The 27443-nt window shown below is 43.8% G+C and overlaps 1 protein-coding gene across 1 annotated transcript in view; it reads left to right on the forward strand.

The window, feature by feature from the left end:
- CCDC85C (coiled-coil domain containing 85C) overlaps window positions 1-27443 on the forward strand; it is a 119613-nt gene that overhangs the window by 66829 nt on the left and 25341 nt on the right. Inside the window, exons 3-4 of the mRNA XM_009328200.1 lie at window positions 8498-8574; window positions 26350-26454. Coding sequence (XP_009326475.1) covers window positions 8498-8574; window positions 26350-26454 — 182 coding nt within the window. The remainder of the gene's footprint in view (window positions 1-8497; window positions 8575-26349; window positions 26455-27443) is intronic.

Here is a 27443-nt window from a genome sequence, read left to right on the forward strand (position 1 = left end):
TTGTAGTGAGGGGCCCAAAACCGAACACAGTATTCAAGGTGCGGCCTCACCAGTGCCGAGTACAGGGGCACGATCACTTCCCTAGTGCTGCTGGCCACACTATTTCTGATACAGGCCAGGATGCCCTTGGCCTTCTTGGCCGCCTGGGCACACTGCCGGCTCATGTTCAGCCGGCTGTCAACCAGCACCCCCAGGTCCTTTTTTGCCAGGCAGCTTTCCAGCCCCTCTTCCCCAAGCCTGTAGCGCTGCATGGGGTTGTTGTGGCCAAAGTGCAGGACCCGGCACTTGGCCTTGTTGAATCTCATCCAGTTGGCCTTGGCCCATCGATCCAGCCTGATATAATCAGGGCTGAGCTGGTCTGTCATGCAGGCAGCACATTGGGTGGGGAGTGCATCTGAGCAATCCAGTGAAGGTGCCATCCTCTGCAAGCAGGCTTACAAGGAGAGCTGTGGAAAGCCCTGGAGAGCCGCAGCAGCACTGTCTGTCCTCGCCCACTCCCAGCAGCAGAAGAGCAGCTATGGGTTGTCCCCCTCAAGAGAGGGGAGGCATGGTGTCAGACTACAAGATTGGGAGGTGTTTTACCACCTTCCCATTAAGCAGTTTTTATGGGTTGAGTGGGTTAGACATCCTCGGATGCAATCTATCTCCAGTGGTTCCTGCTGTGCAATGCCGTGATAAAAGGACGGCCCCTGCAAAGATTGTAATGTAAAGGTCACTCAAGCAAGGAAGGAGAAACTGGTGGCCGCTTTCTGATGCAACGAGGCAGCTCTCTCCTGGCTGCGCTGCAGTACACAGGCACACATATGCACATGCTCCTCCTTCCCTATCAGCTGCCTCCTAATGAAATCCCGATAAGATATCAGAAGCTCTTGAGCTCCTGTTGACAGTCGTCGCGGGCAGATGTTTTGCTGTGCACGGAGATGATGTCATGGCTGGAAGTTGCAGTAGTGAGCTGTAAAAGCCGAAGTGAGGAGAGGCCTTATCAGGCTGTTACAGACCGATTTGAGGCTGCTAAGCTCCCGGACAGGCCTAATGAACTGGAATTGAGTTGGGAACATGCAGTCTTGAAAAACTTCAGAGCTCGTAGTTACAGGCTTGCTATGAGATGTTGATTAAATAGCTGCAGTGGCATATGTCCCATCCTGCCAGAGCAGTGCTTTGCAGCAGCACAACTGCACAGGTGCGTAGCCACCGGCTTGTGAGAGTTAAAATAAATGTGTATTAGTCTGAGACCAGATTTCTTTGTTATTTGTGATTGGACTGACAATGCACTTCTCTGTTGTTTTGACTAGTGTTTGAATAGTTATTCCATAACAGAGCCACCACCTGCACCTTAAAAATGAGGCCTGATCCTACCGGTCTTATTCAGACAGACGTTATCATGGGTGGCTTTGAATGCTCCCCATGGGCCTTTTATTTATTTAGCGTAGTCTAAGGCAGTGTCCGTTCGGTAAAAGTGTGCTGTACCACTTCAGCTGTGGAAATAATCAAGATTTGGCCTTAGTTCTGTTTTTGTTAAGTGCTCTCCTGCCACCTCTTTAACGCTGCCTGGCAGAGTGTGGAGGAAGATGCTCCCTACACAGTTTGGGGTGAATGAGGTGGTGGGGTGAGAGATAGAGCATGCTGGTATGGTTTGCTTGCAGAATATCTTGCAAAGCTGCAAAAGGCTGGAAGCTTTTGCTGCCATAGACCTTGTTGTTGCATATTCTCTTACCACGTCCCAAGGGAGACCCCAAATTGCACCCAAGCTCCTACTGGAGAGGCATGGGGATTGGGGTTAGCAGAGCGTGGTATTTTGGACCTGAGAGAAGAGAAGGAGGTCTATGTCGGTGAGCTTCTTCATCTCACTGCTGAAATACTTCATTTGGCTTTTACCTGCCTTTTGTCTGCAGACCTGCCCTCCCATCCACTCGCATGCTTTCCCATCTGCGTTTACTGGTATTTTCAGCGGGGACTAGCTGAGTTGGAGCCTGGGTGCCACTTCTACGCAGGCTGGAGTGCTGCCTTTGTTCAGTGGGGACAAGAGCTAACGTGGGGACAGGGGCCAAGTCCCTCAGACACTGGCAGCATCCTCCAGGTGCTGGAAGAAGTGGCTTCTCCCTGAGTCCATGTGAGAGTCACTGCAGAGCTGAGTGTGCCAAGGTGAACCAAGGAGCATGCCCCGAAAGCCCTGGTGGTGCCGTAGCAGAGGGCAGCATCTACAAAACTAAAGTAAAGCGGTGGCTTTGTGGTGTCCCTGCTCACATTTGAGCCATCCGCTGAGTTAAGCCTGACGTGAAAACTTGCCTTGTGCACCAGTCCGAAACAGGACATTGGGAATAGGATTTGCTGGTAAGAACAGAAAGATGGGGGCTGCCTAGGAGAAAGCAAGGGTGGTGAGTTTGTCCACCTCTCTCAGTAATTTCCTTTAATGACAATATATAAAGAGATATGAGTTTCATCTGCTTCCCAGCTGCTCTGAAAGAGCCCTGTTGCCTTAATAAATCAGCTTCTTTACAAGATGTAACCGCTGGCCCATTCTTCAGCCTGGTTGTCTGTGTCAAGAAGCAAAACCAGCAGAGCAATACGAATCTGAAATATGGTGCCAAAGAGCAGAGGTATGATAATAAAACTGCCGACAAACAGCAAAATGTTTTATTGAGCACAGGTGAAGGTCTTTTTATGACATGATCTTTGGTGGAAGGGGAGGAAGCGAAAATGTCAGCATCCCATCACGCAAAGGAGAAGAAGGCAGCTGGCCGCAAGGTGCAAACCTGGCAGAGCATCACTCCTTCCTGCGTCTTTCCTCCTTGGGTTTGGATTTGGGAGAATCCCTTTAGGGTTGCTGTTTTTTACGAGGGGAGGAAGAGCCTTGTTTGCAGGACATTGACAAAATGTAACTGTGTTTTACTGTCTTAACTCATACTTAGTAAAAGTAGCTCCTGGGGAGAAAATGCAGTGGGAGGCAGTGGGTGCCCAGCCTCGCTGCTGGGGGTGTGGGGCACCTCCGTGGTGCACGCAGGGACGGTGCTGGAGCGGGGCACCGTGGTCCTGACCTGCCAGCCAGCACCCCAGCCGGACACTGCGTAACCCCCTCTTTGTAGCAGACATTGAAAAGACAAATCAAACCCCAGTGTGATGCCGTGGAAGAGAACTAAGGCACCTCTGTTGGTTCAAGTCTGCTCGTGCCGGGTTGTTCCGTATTGCCCAGGCCGGGTGTAGGCACCATCCCGCTGTGAGTGAGTCCCATCAGAAGGCTCTCCACAGCTTCCTCGTCTCACAGACACCTGCATTAACCTTTTCTTGCATCTGCTGTGAACCGCCCTAAGTAAAGGGTTTGCATTTTTTTCTTATATTCATTTAAGTGCTAAGGTCTCATTATGAGAAGGTCTTAAATAAAAGTGTCTCGATCCCAACCATGTAGCTACCACGCAGACCTCTGCTCTGTGTACTTGTGGTTTGGAGAAATGGCATACAAGGAAATAAAAACATTTCTTTTGCTACTGTCAAAATAGATGTATAATTCATTGTATTTAACCCTCTGACAGATTCCTCTGAAATCTCAGATGAGGATTGGAAAGGCTCCAGTGTCTCCAAGTGTCGTTTAAAATGACACTGTTCTGTGCTCTGCAGGCTGAGAGATTGTTTTGATTGTTAAAATAGTTTCTAATTTATGTTTTTAAAAAGCTTCAGGAGCCAGCTGTTCCCTGCTCTCTCAGAGGCCATTGAGTTAAAACAAGGTAGAGTGATTTGTCTTGCCTCAATTTAGCTGTAATGAGTATTAAGTGGTTTATCTATATGGAGGAAAGTTACTCAGCTAGATTACATCCAAGTTGAATTACACCCCGTTCCAGATGGAGTATATTTTTTAAGACAGTAAATCTTGAGGAGGCTGGATAATAACAGTAACGCTCCTTCCTGGGCTGGAATGTGACTCTTCTACCTCTCGTGGAGATAATGTGCAGAGCTACATCCAATTAGTTTTTCAAAGGCTTTGTAAAGAAATGGGGCTTCAGGTTTTACGGCTCTGCGAATATCTAGCTTGAAGCATTTACATTGTACAAGTAAGCGATGGCTGATGGTGATTATGGTTTTCATCTGGTTTGCTGTTGCGGGTAGCAGCCTGGCAGGGCACGACACCGTCTCTCTCCCCAACCTCCTCTTCTGCACCAAGTGTGATGGCTGTGACAGGGAGGGTGTTGGGTGGGAGGTGAGGTGTTTTGATGGGAAATTCCTTCCTTCTGGTGTCATCTGGTCCACTAAGGCACCCACTGCTCATGCACCTGGTGCTTGTGGCCGTGAGGAGTAACTGGAGGAGGACGTTGGTCCCACTGGCATCCCAAGCGGCACCAAGTGCCAGAGCATTCTCCCAAAAACCTTATCCTTGACCGTGTGGCCTTGACCACCATCCTTGTCTGCTTCCCTGATACTGTACCTCCCCTTCACTGTGCCACACTTCTACAGAGCCAAGCGGCGTGGCTGTCCAGCCAGGGTAGGACGAAGTGTCAGGTCACTGGTGAGGCACCAGCAGGCGTGGGTGGACTCGAAGTTGGTGCCATGAGGTGGTGGCCCAGGCAGGTGTACTGGGGGTACACCCCAGCACCCAGGTCTGGGAGCCGCTCGTTCCACTGAGGAGAAGGCATTTGGGCTGATGGAGGTGGAACATTCCTCACAACTGGCAGCAGGCTTTGACAAGGCGATGGGGACCGTTCGTTTAATTTCTAATGAAGGGGATGAGGGGGTCCAAGCTGTCAGTGATCCAGCTCTACCACCTCAGTGGGTGAGGCTGTCCTCACCCCATGGCTCTGGGGGAGGCAGGGGAGGAGGGAAACTCACTGATAAGGGGAAGGTCAGAGGCAGAAAAATGTTGGGAATGTGTTTCTTGATCTAACGTGGGAGAGACCCAGCCTGGGGTTTTGCTGCTCAGCCCGGCAGTGTTACTGCCTGCTGTCGTGAGAGTTATGGGATTTTTTAAACTGAGATCAAGATGCAGATGGCTCAGCTGGCACCTACCTCAACACAGGCAGGTCCAGCAGATGGAGACGGTTCATCTTTGAGGGCACAGTGAGGATGGTGACAGCTCTGAGCACTGTTTTTCAGCCTTTGCCTGAGATGGAGCATCTTCTGCTCACAAAACAGCTCATTTGCTTTTTTTCTTCTTTTTTCCATATATTTTATGTTGCTGAGGTCAGATTTTGGACATGGTTTGAACGGTGGTGTTTGAAGAATTCTAGCAAATCTCAGAACTACCTTTCAAGACTGGAGGTAGCTGTGGTGTGCATTGGCTCCTGGGGATGTAGGGGTTGCCTTCCCAAGGAGTACCCTTTTTTTGCAAGGGATATGAAACCAATGAGGAAATAGTTCTCTCCCCATTTCCTTTTCTTTGGCAGCCATGCTCAAGTTTTTCCATCAACGAACCAGTCCTTGTAGTATCCAGGGCCTGAACACAACAGCTTCTGTGTCACCATTCAACCACTTAACCTTAATTTCCTGTAGCTGTTAGCAGTGCTGGAATCTGCCACAAACACATGTTGAAGAGGTTGCTCATGAGGTTCAGGCTGTCAGCCTCCACCTTGGGTAACTTCCCACTGTGCTTGAACGCAGAGCTGCTGGAGAGGACCTCCTGCAGTTTCTCTGCCCTTTGTGGGCGCAGGACTGGGAAAAAGGGCTCGTCTGCATCAGAAATAGTTCCCATAAGCTTTTTTTTTTGGTTGGTGTTCTTTGCACATGACGTGGTGTGGTGGTCCACAATATAAACACTTAGTGGTGATAAGAGAGTACAAAGGTGAGGGGGGGCACTGTGTATAGCAGGCTCCCTGCTGCTTGGGAAACAGGCTTGGACTGCTAACAGGCAACAGGCTTAGTCAGTAACTGTGGTTCTTGTGGAGCCTGTGTCTGTTACTGGCATTACATCGAGATCTGCTTTAGCATTATCTGGCATTTTTACACTTGTTTATGCAAGTGTTGCTGTCTGTGCAATTTATGTATGCAGGGACTGTGCTTGGTCCAGAGGCATATCTCTGATTCCCAGGCAGGTGTGGATTGAGCCTCTCCTTTGACGCCGCTTTGAATCCTTCCTTGAAGCTGCTTTGAATGCCCCGATAACTGAGATAAAAATCAGGACCTGATGTATCAGGATCACTGTATTCATTGTGTAGAAGCACTCAGCTCTGCTGCTGCCCTGGCAGCATGAGGCTACCAGTGAAGCTGGAGGGCAGGCGGGGAAGGACACCTTATCTGACCAGATCTACCTGTGGAGGCTGTTGTATCCAGCACAGGAGTGGAAATGGTGGAGTCTCTGGTTGTCTTCAGACAGAGCTGGAGACTGTTCTGAGAACTGTTTAGCCAAATGGGTATTACTGGACTGAATTTAGGGGTAAGTTAAGAAAGTGTGGTGGTCTGGGGCACAGAGGGAGGTCAGACCAAAGGGTCCGTGGTCCTCCTGGCTTTGTATTTAAGAATCTCAAACTCCCCTCTTACCCTGCTGGAGGACAGGTTCATTACTAATTCAGGAAGTTGTTCAAGCTGATGCTGAAATCTTGTTGACTTAAGCACCGATCTTCTGCAGCATTATACTCGCTACCTTTTGATATGCATGACTAAATTCATGACGCTGTTGGCACAAGGCCTTTGCGGGGAAGGTGCTATGGACTGATCCTGTAACCTACTTGGTTTGCCCTCTTTTCCTCTGACCTGGAGACTCCTCCCACGTTGGGGTGGTTGTTGGGCAGAGAGTTTGTGAACCCTGCAGCTGAAGGTGATATTGCTGTGAACCTCCCCACCACTTAAACAGTTCACTGAACTTACATAGCTTCCTACGGTGTCGTCTTAACCTTTTTCCTGAGGACTTGTTTGGATTTCCCAGGTTGGGACAAAGCACAATCCAAACAAAAAAGTGAGCATGTTTCCTCTGAGAGTGTTTGTGCTTTAGATGGGCACTTGACTCCGATCCGTCCCGCTGTTCCTTTATGTGCGGTTTGGCACTTGTCTATGGCAACACTTTTTCAAGCATATTCCAATTTTTCTCTTGAATGGTCAAAGCACTCTCAGTGATTAGCTGTAGCTTGCATGCTAGCTCTTCTGCAAAACTGCCCCCAGAGTGGCCAAGAAACGGCATTTGGGCTTGTGCCGAGTGCATTCGGCAGCTACAGGCAAAGGCAAAGATAAGCTGTTTAGCGCGGAGCCAGCCTAAACCTTACACGTGTGCATGGGCGTGTGTTTGTGTGCGCAGAGATGCAGCCAGTGGTGCCTGCTAACCATCATGGGGCTGATCCTGAAAGGCGCTGGCAATCGGCAATGATGTGCACTGCCTGGCATCGGTGCGGTTGCGTTAATGCCCGGTTCCTCACCGATTCACGCTCAGTGGGAGGTCCAGTGGTTGAACAGTGGCTTTTGCAGTCATACCATAATAAATGAAGTGAAGTAAAATATAATTCCATTCTGCAGAGCCCTTTTAGCAGTGTGGAAAATGTTTGGATTTTTTCATCTGCTTAAGCTGCAAAACTCTTTTCCTCCTGCTGTAACAACTCACAGCCTCTGCTACCAAAATTACAAGCGGAGGAGAAATTTAGCAAACATCCAGATGGATGGAAGGAACTATTGCAAACTGCTAAGCTATAATGAAAAAGGAGAAAAGGTTTCCCCAGGTTCCTTTATTTTCTTCCTTGCGAAGTTTGCAAATGTGTTGCTTCAAAGCACATTTCAAAACAAAAACCAGATGTTTTGGAGAGCAGTAAGCCACCCACAGAGCTGTCTGGCAAGTTATCTTCTACACCAAGTCACCCTATCTGGTGTTGCTGTCTTACTGCAATGGTAAACTGGCCGTTACATTCCTTCAGGTTGAATATTACCATTTTATGTGAGGTTGTTCTGTATTTTATTGTCCTGGTATTTTTTCTGTTTAGTGTCACGTGCTCCCACCAGACAAAACAGATGTCCGGGGTAGGCACTCGCTGTGTACGTCAGGCTGTGTGCATGCTGCAGCTCTGTGGCCTTGCTGTGTACACTTCTTCCCCTTTTACAGCACTGGCAGTTGTGGCAGTGACCTCCTTGTAGAGCTGTGCCAGCAGCTTATTTTTGTGAGTTTTTCAGTTGTTTTTGAAAGAAAAAGGCACGTGTGTGGAGGGCTTGTTTATTCAAACGTAAAAGGAAACATCTTGTTCTGTTGTTGAGTATTTTGGTGCGTTTTACATGAATGAGAATGGCTTTCAAAGCTAGGAAATTACTTTTATAAAATTATGAAACACAATATTTCAACCTCACTTTCCTTCTGTGCCCCCCCACCCCCCAACCTGGTTGCACTGATATGGATTCACAGAAGATATTGCTGTTGCTGAATCTCAGCTTTTTAGTGAGGAAAGCTTTTGTCGGAATCCCCTCCTCACCCTATACACTTGCGGTTTTATTCATTAGGTCTTTCCTAAACTCACCTTCCAGGGAGGGGGAAAACGTATTGCTGTCTGACAGTGCTTGCCTGTAACACAAGAAGCTTAAATATATTTTTTCTCTTTTCCTAAAGATTCGTCTTCCAACTATATCAGGCAACTTGAAACAAAAGTGAAACTGCTGGAGGATGACAACAAGCTTCTTTCCCAGGTAGGTTTTTTATTGCCTAATAGATATTCATGTGGCTCGGTTCTCCTGTTTCTGTATAGTTGCGTCTGACTGCCCACTTGAATGCACAAGGGATTTCGGTGGACCAGGGGAAGAGCATAATGGTCTTTTCATATCAACCCCCCACTGATAGAATTGGGTCTCCTTTTGTTAAAAAAAAAAAAAGAGAGGAAAAAAAAGAGAGGAAAAAAAAGAGAGGAAAAAAAAGAGAGGAAAAAAAAGAGAGGAAAAAAAAGAGAGGAAAAAAAAGAGAGGAAAAAAAAGAGAGGAAAAAAAAGAGAGGAAAAAAAAGAGAGGAAAAAAAAGAGAGGAAAAAAAAGAGAGGAAAAAAAAGAGAGGAAAAAAAAGAGAGGAAAAAAAAGAGAGGAAAAAAAAGAGAGGAAAAAAAAGAGAGGAAAAAAAAGAGAGGAAAAAAAAGAGAGGAAAAAAAAGAGAGGAAAAAAAAGAGAGGAAAAAAAAGAGAGGAAAAAAAAGAGAGGAAAAAAAAGAGAGGAAAAAAAAGAGAGGAAAAAAAAGAGAGGAAAAAAAAGAGAGGAAAAAAAAGAGAGGAAAAAAAAGAGAGGAAAAAAAAGAGAGGAAAAAAAAGAGAGGAAAAAAAAGAGAGGAAAAAAAAGAGAGGAAAAAAAAGAGAGGAAAAAAAAGAGAGGAAAAAAAAGAGAGGAAAAAAAAGAGAGGAAAAAAAAGAGAGGAAAAAAAAGAGAGGAAAAAAAAGAGAGGAAAAAAAAGAGAGGAAAAAAAAGAGAGGAAAAAAAAGAGAGGAAAAAAAAGAGAGGAAAAAAAAGAGAGGAAAAAAAAGAGAGGAAAAAAAAGAGAGGAAAAAAAAGAGAGGAAAAAAAAGAGAGGAAAAAAAAGAGAGGAAAAAAAAGAGAGGAAAAAAAAGAGAGGAAAAAAAAGAGAGGAAAAAAAAGAGAGGAAAAAAAAGAGAGGAAAAAAAAGAGAGGAAAAAAAAGAGAGGAAAAAAAAGAGAGGAAAAAAAAGAGAGGAAAAAAAAGAGAGGAAAAAAAAGAGAGGAAAAAAAAGAGAGGAAAAAAAAGAGAGGAAAAAAAAGAGAGGAAAAAAAAGAGAGGAAAAAAAAGAGAGGAAAAAAAAGAGAGGAAAAAAAAGAGAGGAAAAAAAAGAGAGGAAAAAAAAGAGAGGAAAAAAAAGAGAGGAAAAAAAAGAGAGGAAAAAAAAGAGAGGAAAAAAAAGAGAGGAAAAAAAAGAGAGGAAAAAAAAGAGAGGAAAAAAAAAAGAGAGGAAAAAAAAGTATACCCTCTGTTAGTGTCTGTGTGTGTTTTGGAGATGCATTAACGCCTCCCTGCAGAACACCTTGATCCACTGCTGCTCTCAGGGATGCTGCGAGGGTCTGGCGCTGCCTGTGCCCTTGCTGTAGGATTTTGTCTTGCTTGCCCATTTACATTGACTTTTATCTTGTTGAAAGAGGAGGCTGTAGTCAAAGGACAGCCTAGGGAATAGTTTTGTGCAGTGCTGGCTCCCAGCTTTTATTTGAGGTCTTGCTTAAAACCAAACAGACCTCTTTAAAACTGGCACTTTTTGCTTGCATCTGCCCTTCAAAGTCTACTCCACGTGCCACTGTGCTTTTGATCACTCCTGGTGCTTACCTATCTGTATATAGGAATGTCAAGCAGCAGGAGAAAACAGTCATTCTGTCTGGTATGTCCCCTGGATCCCCCGTAAAACACAGCACTTGGTGTAAACAGGGGCAGCTTTGCTGAAATCAGTGAAACTGTCTATTTAAACCATTGGAAGAGTTACCCTTTTTCTCTTGTTCTTTGCATCCTTTCACTGTTGGACTGTTCTACCTCCCTGGCATTTTAAAGGTTTTTTTCTATACTTTGCTTCTTACTTCAAGCATTGAGTTTCACAGTTCCAGATTCTTTCCAATTATAAGGACTGGAAGTAAAAAAACCCTCCTAATTATTATTATTATTTTTTAAATACCTTTTTGCCAGTTTATGTTGTGCTGTTCTTGCATTTCTCCAAGTCTGAAAATAGGCTGCTTCAGGATCATGTTTCTAAAACATTCCTGTTTAAAAAAAAAATTGAAAAGGTGGCTCTGTGCTTACTGGAATTTCACATTTTGACCTGACTGTGAGGTTTTTTTAAAGATTACTGCAAATTTCCAATGTACTCATTGGCATTGCTAGACATGAAACAAAACTCACAGGGCACCGAAGAGTTAAAACCCCAAAAGGGTGCTCAACTCAACAGCTACTGACTGGCTTCATGTATTAAACAATTGCTAATTTAATTTTAACTCCCTCTGTCTTTTTCCCAACCCATGAGAGAGCTGGTGGCAGTCGAAACCCCGAGAATATTTAATTGGAGCTATTGATGAGCAGATGGGCTGTGCGTGGGCAGTTGGGATATGCATTGATTCGGGGACGGGCTCGATGTGTCCTTCGCCCAGCTTCGTCCTGCCACAGCTGAGCATATTACTCCATCAGATCTGCCTTATGAGGTCAAAAAAAGTGGTTGGTAATTAGTGGGTGGTGAGTTAATAGGGGCTGAATAGCTGCCTGGGCTTACTGCATTGGGAGGGTGAGGTCCAGCTAGTCTCAGGATGTGTGAGCCTGAAGCAGCCCCCCGCATCAGCCCTTCACCTTTGTGCTGTCCTGGGTGGGAAGGCTGTGCCTTTTCCTCCACGCGCACAACTGTCCTCAGGTGTCCTCACCTTTCAGTCTGTGTTGCTACAAACGTTCGAATCCAGGAGGGAGGGAAATGATCTTAAGATAGCTCTGTGCTCTGGAGAGGGCCAGCCACATCCCCGGCAGCAGCAGCCACCGACAACAGCCTGGCTCTGGCGTTCTGTGCAGCCCCTGTGCCCTCCAAAAAGACCAGGATCCAACTTATTTCAGATTGCACTCAGGAAATACCACTTTTTTATCGTAGCACTGAGACAGCTTTCCTTAGGGCAACAGGAGAAGTGTTGAAGCTGCCGTGGTCTGGGTGAGCTCCCTGGGAATATTGAGCTGCATCACCTCCAAAGCTGTGATGCTACAAACCTAGATTTGGATTTTTTCTCTTTTAATGAGAAATATGAGGAAGATCTGTATAGGCACAAACTCACATGCATATGTACACGTTGCTCCCAGCACTTTCCTGGAAAAGTATAATCCACTTATTGTATTTTTTCTTGCTTCATCTGATTGGAAAGTGTTTAGCTGTTACCGTGCGGATCTTGGTATAAGATTCTAGTCAAAAAGGATCCTGGCAAACTTTCCTCCTGTTTTTAAAGTTGCCAGGTGATCCTGGCCGTTTGAACTCTGCAATGCCAAACTGGCTTGTCAACACCAAAGTCACATTTTAACTCGGCTTGGCTTTTTCCCTGGGAGTACTGATATTGCAATAATATTTGCAGTCTGGTGTCAAGAAGTTCTATCACCAGTGTGCTGAGGAGTGATGAAACCTGACGTCCTAAGTAACAAACAGTGCCTGTGCATTAAGGGATTAACAAATCAGTGGTGGTTATGGAAGTCTTCCTGGCGTCTCTCCAAGTGCTAAACATAGAGCTGAAATAGTGCTTCATCCAGAGAAACCCGAGAAGGCCAGTGCTGCAAATGATACTGAAAGCTTTACAGGAGGACTTCTATTACAGTGGCCGGTGACACAATGCCCCTTTGCTAGTTGGTGCATCCTGAGTGAGATTTTATTGCTTTATCTTCTTCGGCATCTGGGGTGTGAAGCTAGGCTGAGAGATGGTGTCTTTGTACCACCTTCAGGCATGGAATTAAGTTGGTGCAGGGGTCCCCAGCCTGCACTTTTTCTCCTGCTTCCCGACATCTCCTTTCTCTGTAAGCACTTCGGAAGAAAATCTTGGTGGGAGAGGCGAGAGCTCTCCGGCACGTGTCGAGGCGGCCGCTCTGCGCTGTTCGTGTAACCTACAGCGCAGGCGTGCTGGGATTCACACTTCTTCTGGTGACTCATTTGAACAGATTAATGGAGAGAGCTTTTCCTCCCCTTGGGAGATCAAGAAGTACCATCTCACGAGCCACACTTTGCAGTGGGAGGAAAGTAAATGGAGAAGTGGATGTTATTTATGATAGCCGTATATGGATTTTTTTTGTTTTGACTTCTTTTGCTTTCTAGGGAAGGAGATGTGTATTTTCAGTTGGGAAGTGAGCTGCTTCTGACATTGCTAACCCATCAGTAATCATTGCTCTTCCTATTCTCCTTTCTCTGAGGAAAAACAACTCCAGTTTCATACCTTTCTTTGACTTGGGTTTACACTGTAATGTTTTGCTGGCATGGCCGTGTTAACTAGAAAGTCATGCTCTTGGATGGCATTGCTGTGCTGGCAAAATCCTGGCAGCAATTCTGACAACACACAGCTTTTGTTGCCCTGGTTTATATTGGTTGGGGAGATGCTGTAGCGAATGCCACTACCAGAAAAGGGCTCTTGGTGCCTGCTCACCGGTGCTGGTAGGCATCTGTGGTGTAACCACAGTGGCAAAGACCCCACAGAGCAGGTGGAGACCTCAGTGTCCTGGGGTTGACGTCAGCCTTTCTTATAAGTGTAGCTGGTTTCTGGAAGTTTTAGTCGAGGTGTAAAGAAGATGAACGTAAGCTCTGAGGAATGTTGGGTGTTGGCTTTGGAGAGCTTCACAGCCATCACTTTTATAGTCTCAAATTCTCCAGGGAAGAAGTGCACTAAGTTCTGCTGTGTGCATGCAATTAATCTATGCAACATCATGTGGGAGAAGTCCTGTTTTTCCTCTCTGTCATTGTGGAGAGTGCCCATTACTAAGATAAAACCCCTGAGACGGGAGACCATATTTGCTTTCTGTTCCTCTGAGCTGAAAGTGTCCAAGCAGAAAATAGACCCCTTAAGCCACCTTACACTGCCCTTTAAACTAAAAATGAATTTGTAATTACACCCTTTCCCCTCAAGATTAGAGAAACCCCGTGTTTATGAGCTTCGGGAGCTCCAGAGGTCAATTCTGGTTAGTTTTATAATGAATGCATACATTTTAGAGATAATAACAGTGACAAACTTCTGGCCATTCTTTCACATTATTTTGCATTTTCAGCTCATTCTGTACAATGACAAGGATTGGGCACTTTTAACTAAAACTGAAGTTTATAGGCTTTGTGGGCTCATCACCCTGTTCTCTCTCCTCATAACTAAGTCCTGTGTGCTGGCTGGCTGTTGGGACTTCTTTTGGTTTATAGTCTCTGCTGAGCTGTGTCTGGCTTTTCCCTTCAGAACAGTAATGCCAAAGGCATTTTCCTACGCAAAGATGCCCAGGACACATTGCACACCTTTATTTCAAAAAGCCCAGCCTTGAACAGAGCAGATGTATTGGGCAGGTGAGACTCTGAGTAACTGGACATTTGACAATGAGGTCCTGGTGCATCTTTAGGGGAAAATTTCAGGTCCCCTGGTGTGGAGCAGAAATGCAAAAAATTCTTCTCTAGGGAGTGGACAACCCTTGGGATTTATGAGGAACATCAGAGTATTTAATTAAAATTGCCAAACAGACTTCAGTATTACCAGCACTTCACAGCATTTCAGTATCTGCCTGCTAGCTGATTGGGATTTGGAGTGTCCTTGGAAGATCTTTAGAGCATCCCCGGAAGGTCTTGAAAACTGTGCTTAGTCTTATTTTTAAGAAACTGCATGCTTAGCCTTAATTAAAAGAAGGCTGCAGCTGTACAGATAGTAAAATGATAGTAAATAATGCCTGTAAACACTGCTATTAAAACAGAGCTGAGGTTTTTGAGCTAGGAGCTTCTATGGTAAGGGCATCTACAGGCTGCCTCAATTCTTTGTAGGCAAATGTGAATGTGGCACAAACATGCACTCAGCAGGCAGTTTCTAGCATATTGTTCTGAAAATGAAGGGGAAAAAACTGGACCCCAGGATTGAAGAGAGCCTGAGAATCATTAGTACTGCAAAGAACAAAGATGTAAATGCTGTTCAGCGGAGAGCTTGATCTCTTCCTGAAGAGCAGAGGACGGAGGAGGAAAAGAAATTTCCCACAATATGCTGGCTGGCTCCAGGAGAGTCGGCGTGGAATTTCCTCTGTTGTTTTGTTATCAGTCACTTTTGTGCGAAATCTGCCATTAACAGTTCCTGCTTGTGGAGTTGCCTCTCAGCTCTCACAGTTGCTTTAGGGTCTTAATGTTTGGGCCTCTCCTTGAAGTCCTTGGGCCTCTCCTTGTGGCTCCAGAGTTTTGTTGAGAGGCCATGGCTTGTGCCAGGAGCGTTGCACATGCTCACCACAAGTGGAACAAAATTACAAACCTGTCTTATTTCCCCAAAGTCTAGCTACTGTTTTTGTGTGAGGAGGATAAGTATAATTGCTTTAATTTAAGGCCTCACAAGGGAAATTGGATTTTTTTTGTAACAGAGAGCAACTCAGACATGAAAGCTTTCCAGTGCATTTGGTCTCCATTTAAATTCAGAATACTGAAGGGGACGTGCCCTCGGTTGCTATATTACAGTTTTTATGCGCTGTTTAAATGTTTAGCTGCATATTAATTTTAACTAATCAAAACGGAGATGCATATTTGGGGCCTCATCCAAATATTCCTTTCAAGTCAATGGTGAGACTTTCTACAGGACTCCATGCATTTTGGAGTACCGCTTATGCAGAACCAGATTTTCATGAGACCTTCTCTCATGAGACCTTCTCTCATGAGGCCTTTCATGAGACCACTCTCCAAACTTTGATTTAGGCCTCTAATTGCGTTGCATTGCTTACATGCGTAAACGCAAAAAATGTTAACAGAATCCCCCAAATGTAGCTTCCTTAGCTGTGGCAGCAGAAGCTTCAAGAAATCATAGCATGCAAAACCAATCTATGTCCAAGTGTGTTTCATTTCACCTCCTTCTTTTATGATTTAAAACGACAAGACTGATCTGACCAATTTGCTGTCAAATAAGTGGACTTGAGATTTAAGTAAACAATATGTATTTATTGAATAAAATGTTTCCCCCCCCCCCCAAATAAGAGATGTACAGTTTTATAAGAGCAGTTCAAAGATGTCTCAGACTTGCATCCAAAATACATTCAAGCCCTTTAAGACAATGGAGTTCCTTCTGTTGACTTGGGACAAAAGGGTCTTGGGCTCCTACCTACCAAAATAAATACTATCTAGGTATTCACTTCCCATTCATGGGTAGGAGCACATCTAAAAAGCAGGATCAATGACAGAAATAAGCTTTTGCAACTTTTAATGAAAGCTGGATGGTGTACTGTGTGTTCTGGGGGTTGTCATCTGTGGAATCAAGGGATTTTACGAGAATGTCACCTGGCCCATATAAATGGAGTTCCCCAAAAACCTAGGAAATATAATTCAAGAAGTTCTGAATCCAGAAGTCGAATAACAGATAGACAGAAACATACAGTGTTTATTGAATCTTAGGAATTTGAGACAATCACAAAATTTCTTGCGACAACTCAAAGTTTTCGAAGGTCTGGAGCTGAGTTTCTATGTAAGAGTAAGAGTGTGAGTGTGAGGGAGACGCACACACACAAAGCTCTGCCATGCCCCATTTGTTTCTGTTGTGGATAAGCAAGAACATTGGGTTTAATGAGGCTCAGTTTAACCTCCAGCTGTGAAATGTGGGATTAGTCATATCCTATGCTTAACCAGCTTTGTAGTAATTTCACTAGATTCCACTTTTTTCTGTATATGAGGACAGGGTCAGGGAAAAAGCTCTTAATTGCAGTTAGATCAGGCTATGAAGAAGTAGCATTTTGTGTCTTTGTAACATGTAGAGAGGTTCAAATTACACGGATTCTCAGAGATTGGTCCATCTGAGAAGGACTGAAAAATGTTTCGAGGGGAAACTAAGCAATAGCTGCAGAGGCTTAAAACCAGATTTTTGCAGTAAGTTCAATGCCAAATTCAAGACCAGCTCAAGAAAAATTCAGTGTCTGATATCTGAAAACAACTTGGGGAAGTATGGGAAGGATGTTAATCATTCCTTGCTTTTGGAAAAAAAAGCGGCTTTACCCAAAACTATAAGTTTGTGACAAAATTTTCAGTTTTGTTTTGCTTTTCATGAAGCCAAAAATGCAAATCTAAATCTTTATAGGAGACTTTTAAAGAATATTCAAACTATCTCATAAAAATTAAGACTGGCTGTCACTGATTCTCCCTGGCAGAGAGCTTTGAACATCTGAGTGGTCCTCAAGGGGAGAGGGGCTTGAGTGTCCATCCTGCCCTGAGCGCTGTTCAAAAGAAGAGAGAGACGGCCGGCAGAACCCTCGGCCAGCTTAGTCCCAGCATTAGTTAAAGCCTGCAAGGGACCTTTTTATGATTTATGAGAAGGGGATTCAGGTCTTTGCCTTCCTCATTCCCAGCTCCCTCGTTTTATGGGATGTGGGGAGTGCCTTGAAGGCAGCCCCAGCAGCGTTGCTGTGGCTGAGCTTTTGGGAGGAGGTGCACTGGTTCCCTTTGGCCTCCTTGCCCAGAGTGCAGTTAGGAGAAAATGAAAGGTGACTCCAGGGGATGGTCCAGTGAGTTTATTCGTGTGCTTAATACTACATCCACATCTACATCTACTTGCCTGGTGGAACTGGGGCAGCATTCCTTAGCTTCTCCATTGACATCCCTAATGAAGAGGCTGATTTTGGTGCTAATGAGCCACAGATGCGCTCCATTAGTCTGAGACTCCTAAACTCATTGCATACAAGCCACAGACTGGACAGGGGCTACACTGAATGTCAATGGTTATAGCTCCATTTGGCTTTGTTAACTATTGAGCTGCATTTCTATTTGGGTTATAGGCTGTGATGCTTGAATCTCAGCTGCGCCATATTCTCTCTTGAGCAAAGCCTGCCAGTTGTGTGATTATAATTATATACTGCAAATTGGTTTGAGCTGATTATCTGAGTCTCCCATGGGTTACGGGGTTGATCTTTCTCTGCTGATATAAAAAAGAGGGAACAAATACAGACACTCTTGAATATTAACAGTGTACTAAAGTTCCCTACCTCAGTTGCTACAGAGAATGGAGAGGTTTGAAACTTGCACTGCTTTTATTGCCCGTACCCCACTGAGATACTAATAAAAATATTTTTCCAAGAGTGGTTTTACACAGCAAAATGTGCTAAGCCTCTTACTGACTGTCTCCTGCTATTTATTAAGCCTTTCCCAAAGTGTTAGCTCCCCTGACAATAGAGAATTCCAGTTGTTACCATTGCAACCAGATGAAATCTGCTGCTTTGCCCCTCCAGCTTGTATGAATGCAGCTCATGATATGAGGGAAAAGTCAGAGCATAGGCAAAAGTGGGGATGCTCGTTCCTGCGTTGTGTTTGCAAATGGCTGAGATCCAGCCATGGCACAACGTCCAAATGCATCCTTACAGCTCCCTGCGCTGCTGCTGTACAAGGGCTGTGCACCTCATTCTCAGGGTCGTACCATTTCCAATTCCACACAAACAACTGAAAATGGCTTTACTGATGAAACTGGCTGAGGCTGTGCTTGTGCCCTGCTGGCTGAATACTGGAGAGGGAATTGGGAGAGTAGGTGAACATCTACTAGGCAGAACATCGTCCTCTAAAGCCTTTGTCACCAGTCTAAGGAATGATCCCTGGATGTGCTGCATGTGCAACAGGGATATGAACAAGTGTAAAGGAATGTAATCCCTCCTGTTACAGAAGGCTCATATTATTCCATGACATGGAAGATGTTAAATAGTTTTAATCTCATCCCTTAATTTTTTTTCTTTTTTGCAGAGTTCTTTCAAAATCAAATACTTTGATTTTTTATTGCACTCCCGTGTGTAATTTCCAGCTTGCCTGATAAATGCTGTTGAAGCTAATGGGACTCTTCACATATACTTAAAGTCAAATATGTGCTTTGCTGAGCTTATTTTTGCTTGAATATGTCTTGTAGTGATAACTGCAATTACTGAACCTTAATTCAATTATTTGCTAGCTTCACACAGTGAAATTGCCCATCCCTCAACTTCCTGGTGCATGAGACCCTAAAACACGAATTAATGAGATAAGGAGGAAATCTTTGTGTGGTAGGGGGTGTTCACTGGGGCACAAGGCTGCCTGAAAGGGCCACTCGTGTGTGGTGCTGAGGTCACGAGAAACTGGTGCCCGTGTGAGAGCTGCGCAAGGTAGGTGCTTTGCAGCATCTCCTTCACATTATTTGAGATGTGTTTCTGCTTTGCTTTACCGCAGCAAAATATCACTGCTCTGCTGGACTCAGGAAGGATACCTTGGGCCAGGTTGTTCTCACGGAGTGGTGTGTTCTGATAGTGCCATGGAACCCGGGGGGTATGGTAAAATGTCCTTAGCTGTGAATAAGAGTAAGGTGATCAAGCTTAATCAACCGTTTGTGGGGTCACCGTGCTCTAAATCGGGATAATAAGATGTTAATGTTTGTGCAGATAATAATGGATTCTGCAAGACTTCATTCATTAATATGGGAAAAGGGGTTGAAGTTCAAATAATAACATTATCTTGTCAAGCGCTGCATGTAAGACCAGCTTATTTTGGTCATCCGTGGTAAAGATGGAGTTTTTTCCAAGATGATAAAATAACTTTTTTCCAAGTTTCCAAATGTATAATGTTCTTCTGTTCCCTTCTAGCTGGCTGACTGCAACAGCTTGCCACGAAATTTCAGTAAGGTAGAGAGAGCTAATGCATCCACAAACAGCTTCTTGGATCTGGGGGCTGCCTTTTAATATCGCTGCTGGTTTTTGGGGCTCTGATTGCTTGTTCTTCCACATGCTAATGTTGGTGATTTCCATTTTTTAGTTGTCTTAATGTATTAAATAAGCCCCTAATTATTTTTTATTTCTCTCCTGTACTTTTGTAAAAGACATTGGTTAGTAACATCTGAGTTTTGACCAACTTCAAACCAAAGCCATTTACCTACCTGGAGAGAAGTTGGTACTTTTAGCTGAATTGCTGCAGGAAATAACAGGAAAAGATTTTGAGCTAAACCTTCCATTTAATTACCTGGTTGCAAACAATGGGTTGTTGAGTGTCAAAATTGAGGCAGTTTCAATTACTGGGACAATTACGGTTTAGAAAATTGTTGCTGGTAGGTTTAAGAATTTATATTACAGTGACAGGCAAGTAATTCAGGTAATGGGCAGTACAAGAGTCCGTAAAGATGAAGGCAGCCTGACCCAGTGGACTGAAATAAAACCTTCCTCCTTTTTCTCTTCACACATATATATAATCAAAAGCCAAGGTCTCAGCAGAGTTTTCCATCTAAGATCCGAGATTTATGGGGTAAAACTAGAATATGAAGTAAGAATGACGTTTTTTTCTTACAGACTTTTTTTCATACAGAGAATTACCCAGATCATAAGCCCAAATCCTTATGGGCTTACATGGTCAGGATGGGATGCCCTTGCCCTATTGCTAAGGACCATGTTCACCCTGATATTTAAATGACAGCTAAAGGAAATCCTGTGTTTCGTAAAAGGGTGGAGTAGCCACTAAAAAATGGAAATTGTTTGTCTCTGAGGGCTGGGTGATGGTGTGGCATATTCAGTTCTGCAAAGAAAATCTCAGCTGGTGTCAATAAGGGTATCTTCTATTGCCAATATTGAGTTCGTCACAATATTCCTTTCCATCTAGCTGCATTTCATGTTAAGATACATAATTTCTTCTAATGTTATGTTGAATAGCAGATATAATACTAATAAATTTAAGTGCTGTGCTGTGTAATCTGCTGTCTCTTGAGCTGTCTCTTGAGACCCACTCTCAGATGCCAGTGGGTCTGCGTTGTAGGAAAACGAAGCTGATTATTATAAAGCCTCTGAAATGACAGTCCTCTGGGAAGTCTGCTGTTGGTGACTCGTATGCTGGATTCTCTTCTTCATTCTGGACACATTTTTCCATCCCTTTATAAAGGGACCCCCCCCGAGGCAAACAAAAAGAGGCTTTGTAGGACTCCTGGCCTTCAAATTGGTGCTTGTTTTTTGTTGTTTGTTTTTTTTTTTTAAATGGCATGTGGACCAGGAGAGGAAGCTTTCACAATGCAGGAGGTTACAAATGAGTTACAAAGAAGTGACGAGGGCAGCATCTCAGGTGCTCAGACGTAGTCCTTAGGTGCCACCAGGGCTATCCCTGCTGGCTCCTGCCATGCACCAGAAGGACGTAGGTCTCTAGCAGCTCTTAATCACATCTGCCAAGCCTCCGCGGGTGCCTTGGATACACTCAGACATGGGATGCCCATGTGTAGACACCCGAATTGCTCCAAGGTGACCCTGCAGCCCGTGGGGAGAAGGGAAGATGTAACTCTTTTTAAAGGCTTTAGTATTTCCACAGGGCGCAGGGTCAAACTGATCATTTATGATTAATTTTTTATTTTTAACCTCCATTCAGCCTTCAGCTGTTACAACTTATGCGAAAGGAGAAAATAGTGTTTTCAATTAAAGACTACTTATGTAACAACCCTGTTTTGAATGCTAATTCATTAATTACTGGAAGCTGACAGCGTCGCTTTTTAATTTTTCTCGGTCAGTACAGCACATAATTCTAATTGCAATCGTTCTGGGTTTTTTGCTGATCTCTTTCATAAATGCTGAGAAATATCTGTCAAGTAAATTTCTGTCTTTCTGTATTTAATTTCTGTTAAGAATGGTCCCTTTTGTTACACCAAAGTGCCTTGGAAATAAATCCTTGTCTTCTTTTTTGTCCCAAGTAACACTGAAGGGTAAGAGAAAAGATGATTTGTCTAACTTGTCTATAAGTTTTCAACACTTTATCTTCACAGTTGGTTCAACATTGGCCACTGCACTGATCTGACTTTAGTGGACAGAAACGGAAAGGAAAATAAATGTTTCTTCTTAGTACTTTGACCTTAAAATACCACAAACACCATCCATCTTCTTGTGTTATTTGTGTTATTTTCAAATTGAATCACTCAGCACATCAGGTCAAAAAGTCAGAGGCCACCATTTCTTTTCCCTGCTAGCAGGATAGAAAGCTTTGATAGGGACAAGTGTTTGCTGATTTTTTTAAAAATGTAATTTTAGGCTGTGGTAAGCACCAAGACTTTAATTTCTGTCTAAAGTATTTAAAATGATAACATTATTTTTTTATGGAAAATACCATTTTCCACCCATGTTAATAATCAAATTGCTTCTGTTTTCTAGACAGAGAAAAAGTTGGGTTTGCAGTCTGTTTTTACTAAAAATCTGATTTGTTGGTCCTATTCTTTTCTCACTGATAAGAGTAGGCAAAACTCCCTTCCCTGCCAGGAGGGGCATGTCTAGGTCCATTTCTTTCATAACAGGGCTGACAAAGATCTCGGGCTTTGGTCCAAGAGCAGTATCTTCTGGGGTCACTTCAAGTTCTGCCTGGTTTTAAAATTCAGCAATAAATGTCATGTCATTATTTCCAGATAATGAAGAGTTATTGTGTCTGAGGGACCACTGTGGAGCTGTCAGCGTTGGCAGTATGTAGCACAGGTCTGCGCTGAAGGCGGGTCTGCAGACTCGTCCCCGTGCTCATCGGCCGGTAAAGGGAGGCAACACCATGTAGAGTGATGCTGTTAGGCCTAGGGGAGATCTTGCACTTTCGTACCACTGTGAAAGTCAGGAGATGCTTTCTTTCTCTCTATTTCCTTTCCTTTTCCTTTTTTTTTAACATTTGGATGAAACTAGTGTTTGAAAAAAATTCACAAGCAAGTAAAAGAGCAAGAGCTACTCCAGAGTAGTCAATGGCCAGTTGTTGGCGTTTGCTGGGGACAAGTGTATTTCAGGTTATGCAAGTTATACATTTGATCAGGTTAAATAAAGACTGAGTATGAGACTCCTCAGCTCTCTCTTGGTCTCCTTTTCTGTGTCATAGAATCATTAAAGTTGGAAAAGACCTCTGAGATCATCGAGTCCAACCGTCAACCCAACACCACCATGCCCACTAAACCATGTCCCTAAGCGCCTCATCTACACGTCTTTTTAATACTTCCAGGGATGGTGACTCAACCACTTCCCTGGGCAGCCTGTTCCAATGTTTAACCACTCTTTCAGTAAAGAAAGTTTTCCTCACGTCCAATCTAAACCTCCCCTGGCGCAACTTGGGGCCATTTCCTCTCATCCTATCACTAGTGTCCCTCCCTCTCTCTCTGCTCCTCAGCTTAGAAAACATTCCCAATAAGAGTTCAATCGAAACAGCACTCTCCCATGGAGTTTTAGTTCAGATGAAAATGCTTTTGCTGATAAATTCCTTGAAATTCCAGAAATGTGAAGTGATTTTACCTCAAGGGTAATTTGTTATAGACATGTTGCCCATTAATTGAGATAATCTCCAACAATGATGATAAACAGAGATGATCAGGGATTGTACTTTAAAATGCCATTCGGACTAGAAGAGCAATTTGGGATCCACTTACGTCTCAGTAATGAAAATTGGGTAAGGTAATAAGAGATTTCATTTTGTGAGTGAATTGACAATGCAAATACCAGGATTTTTAATTTAGGTTTAAGTGGAGTAATGGCTACTCATTCTGATGCATCATTAGTCATATTGCTTTTTAATGAGGAATTCACTTTCTTTTCCTGGTTAGCTCTAACACTGATAGCAAAGCCCAATGAATGTGTAAATGTTTAGGGAGGTCTGATGAATACATGTCACTGCACCATTTTAATTTAAAAAAGGAAGAAAAAGCAGTTTTCCTTCTATGGTGAAGAAATACATGTTTGCTTTTAGTGCAAGGAAAATAAATAGTGCAGAACGGTGATTGGTAGGCTGTTGTAAAAATACTTAGAGTAAGATACATTTTGAAACAAATTCTAGAAAATGTAGAGGGCAAATTGCCTTGAGTGGTGTTCTGGTGAAAGGGACTGGCTTTATGCCTGGCAGCGGTAGGAAAAAGTGGTTCTTTGGCCATCTCCAACACAGATGTGTTATAAATAATGGCAGATGAAGATTCTTCTTGCCCTACCAAACCCACCGCATGCCCCAAACACCTCATTCCTCTTCTGGACAGATCTCTGTTTAGCATTTTTGTTTCTTAGATGGCTTTTCTTTTTCTTTTCCTTTTTTTTTTTTTTCCTTTTTCCTTTCTTTAATTAAGAGCTTGTTTTGATGTTCATTGAACTTAGTGGGAATCTTTCCATCAAATTGAATGCATTAGGTCAGATTCATAATCAGCAGTCACTGAAACAACCTAACAATAGTTTTGTCACACACAAGTGCACTGTCTTAAATGGGATTTGCTTAAAAAAAGCAATAGAACTAATCCATTATAAACACTTGTTAGAGCAGAGTTTTGACTGTATCTGTATATTTACCAACACGATTTCAACCAATTTAAGCCAAATTGAAATTAATGCAGACTCTTGCTCCAGGCAGGAGCATAGGGCAGTTAAATTAAATCAATTTAAAATAGCATATTTTTAGCCACAGCAGTATGGTATTGTGTGTTGACTAGACTTAGGTCTGGTTGCCTTACTTCGTTTGGTGGGCGAGGCATTTTGACTTTCTATGAGGACAAGCTGTAGTGTGATGAAACACATGCTATGTCTAACGTAGACCAACCCATTCAGATCTGGGGGCAAGAGAACAAGTTTCTGGGATGCAAACGAATGTCCACCAGATCTCTCTTTCTCATGTCTGTTTCTTCACTCCTGGTGCCCCATAAGCATGTGGCATCTTGCAAATCTCAGTGCGGTTTGCGAAAGTCTGAGCAATCCAGGGCCTCTAAACACTGGCGAGGCAATGCATGTCCTTCTGGAGCAGAGCCTTCGAGGAGATCTGTGACCTCGGGGGTCTCCAGCACAAAGCTACAACCTCACATTTTCACTCTGCTGTCTTTTTCTGCTTTTCCCTTGCCCATGCAAGAGCCCATTCGTCACAGATGTCAGGGAAGGGTGCATGAGCTCCTGAGCTGACAAACTAAAGGAGTGGGTAGCAGAGTGTCGGGTCCTCCCCAGGAGGTTGCTGTCCCCCCGTGCACATACAATAGTGAAGAAGAGCTTGCACACAGCAGGGCAGTGGAAGCGTAACCAGCCAGGGTAAAATCCTTTCAGGATAACCACCAAGAGACCCCTATACGTCACATGCCTGGGACAATGCCAGTGAACTAAGAGTCTTCTCATCATCTTCCTTTGTGACCTGCTAACCTTCCTCTGAAAGTATATACCTCCCAGGCATAGTGAAGGAAACTCAGTTTTGCAGCAGTCACTTTTTAGCTTCAGAATGAGTTATCTCCTTCAGATCTTTCTGTCTCTGACTCTCTATTGTGAAATGCAAAAGAAATATAGGCCACGATCTTCTCTGATGCCACCTTGTAAATTCAAGGGAATCCCAGACATCCAATATGCTGAAGTCATTCCGTATCACTTGACTCGATGTGAGGCACAACAGTTCCCAGCAGATTGGGTGATACAGGACTAGCATCCATTTCTCATGATGGCTTTCTTGAAAACTGCCCTTCTCTTCACAGCTTATAAAAGGAAAGTTGATAGGGTGAGCGTGCCAGAATGGTTGTGAAAGCACGGGGTCACACTGGATGTTTTAACCTAAGAAAACAACATTTTGAAATTAAACCAAAGCTGAACATGTCCTAAAACAGGCCATGTAGCTAGAAGAAAATGTTTCTGACACTGATAGAAAATTATGTATCCGCTCTGAATGCACCAATTCTTCTCTGCTAAATGGGAGCAAGAAATGCAAATGAACTTTCCATATTTCCAGAGATCTGTGTACGGCCACAGTCCCCAAAATCTTGGTTATGGTCAGGCCTTTGGGGTTACTGAGGGGTTTTTATATACAGTTGAACTGATTTATGAGATTTCCTGTTAAATTTTATTGCACCAGTGGCTTTTCTTTGGTTCTTTTGAAGTAGAAAACATCATTTCTGCAGCAAATGCAAGTCGAAAGTCTTAATGGAGCATAAAAATCTAAAAGGTTATGATTTTATAGCTTTAAAATAGAGGACAGTGCACTGCTTGATATTCTCAAAAATATGAAAAGTTAATGAGGATGTTTATCGGTAATAAAAAGATATAATCTTCTCCCAGACCTTTGATTTTGGCTACTTGTGTATTGGCTTTTTATGGGTGTACTTTTATAAATGAGAAACTCTTCTCATTCTAGGACCGTCCTGTTTCAGAATCACAGAGAGAGAGAACTAATAACATGAGGCAGAAACTTCGTCCAGAGAGATTATTCAGTACTCTTGACACCCGGTGCTTCTCCCTTTGAGCACAGACTATTGATTGCATTTATCTCGTTTCTAGGGTCATATAGACTACCTTTATTTATTTGACTTTGTTTAAGACCTTTGGGTGCATGCAAATTTATAACCAAGTAAGAAACTGTTCTGTCACACACATTTTGCAAGCTTAGGTGAATCACAGTAGCACTGTTTACAAACTCTCATTGCTTTCCACATGCAGGTGATTGGAATAAGCTATGGTGTTTTAAAAAGAAAAATCTAGAAAATGTCTCCTGGTGGATTTCTTTTGCTGATTTTGATTTAATCTGAAGTCTTACAAATATTTTTTCATTTGCATCTTAACAAATGTTTTTAATGAACATATAGGAACTTAGGTAAAATAAAAATGCCTTCTTGCTGTATCACTTAAAGGAGTAGACCTTGAACGTTCACCTCCAACTGCTTGAAAATGTTTTCTCCAGGTATGGACATGGAAAAAGCATTTTATGACAATATGTTCACTGTCACCGCTGTTGCAGGGAGAAGTAATGGGAACAGGTCATGGGACAGAAGCGGTCATGGGAAAAGCCAATACAGCAGGAGGGGCACAGCTATCCTTCTTCTTGTTAATACGGACTGTCTGTTTTCTGTCGTTGTCTTTGCAGCAGTCCAGCACAGGGGACCTGAGGACTCTGAGGAAAGGGTTGTCCCCGTACCACTCTGAGTCACAGCTCTCTTCACTGCCACAGTATCAAGACGCCCTGCAAAACGTAAGAGACGTTTCCTTACCTATACAGACAGACACGCGGGTTTCCCCAAAAGTGGGCATGGCTGGAGGGGGGCACATGAAGATTACAGGGGAGCTCTCCCAGCTGAGAATTCACCCTGAAACCAGTGGTGCAAACGGTGCATCTGAAACCTGCAGCTGTTGGGAGGATGGGGAGCCCCTGGAAACACTGTTCTTTACCTGAGTTTGAATCATCAACTTCCCAGCATAGGTTTTTCGGTTAACTGACAGTCACTGTTGTGCATCTTTTAAAGCAAGGGTGAGTCTTGTTATACCTGCAGCTCCTTCTTTGTAAATGCCCTGTAAGCCTGCTGTCAGAAAGCTGGTCGTGGATGAGCAAAAGATGGTTTGCTAAGTGTCTGAGTGTCTGGCAGTGCGTGGTCGCACTAAACTTTAGTGACTAACTTCTTTAGGACTTTCATTGCAGGTTCTTCTGTATCACAAATGAGGTTTATGTTTCCTAAGACTTACCTGCGTTGCTTCTTCTCAAACAACAGAAGAATCTTGATTAAAGCCTCTTGCAAAAGATGGATACTGTGCTGCTGTGCCAGGGCTCCTCCTGCACTGGTGTGCCAGGCATGGCCGAGGAGGCCAAGCCCTGCCAGATGATTGTCTGCCAGATGTTTGCCTGACTGCCTGAGACACTATATTTGCTTGGTGACATCAGTTTCCAGATTGCAGGAAAAGCGTAGATGCAGTCAGGGAGTCCTGCTGTGAGTGGGCTGCGAGTGTCGTGAACGTAAGCAAAAGCCTGATGGCAGCACAGCCAGGGGGACCTCCCTGCTGGCCCGCGTCTTCTGCTCCGTGTCCAGGGCACTGGTCAGCAGAGCTGCGGGTACTGTAGGACCAGTTGTACGTTGGCTGCCTGCTTGGGTAAAAGTCATTCTGTAGATTTAGTGTGCCTCTTAGAGCTGTAAAAAAAGGGGTAATAGTAGTTTAAGAAAGTTTGCATAAATAAAACTCCAGAGTGAA

Source organism: Pygoscelis adeliae, unplaced genomic scaffold (genome assembly GCF_000699105.1).
Source record: "Pygoscelis adeliae isolate BGI_AS28 unplaced genomic scaffold, ASM69910v1 Scaffold130, whole genome shotgun sequence".
Taxonomy (NCBI): Eukaryota; Metazoa; Chordata; class Aves; order Sphenisciformes; family Spheniscidae; genus Pygoscelis; species Pygoscelis adeliae.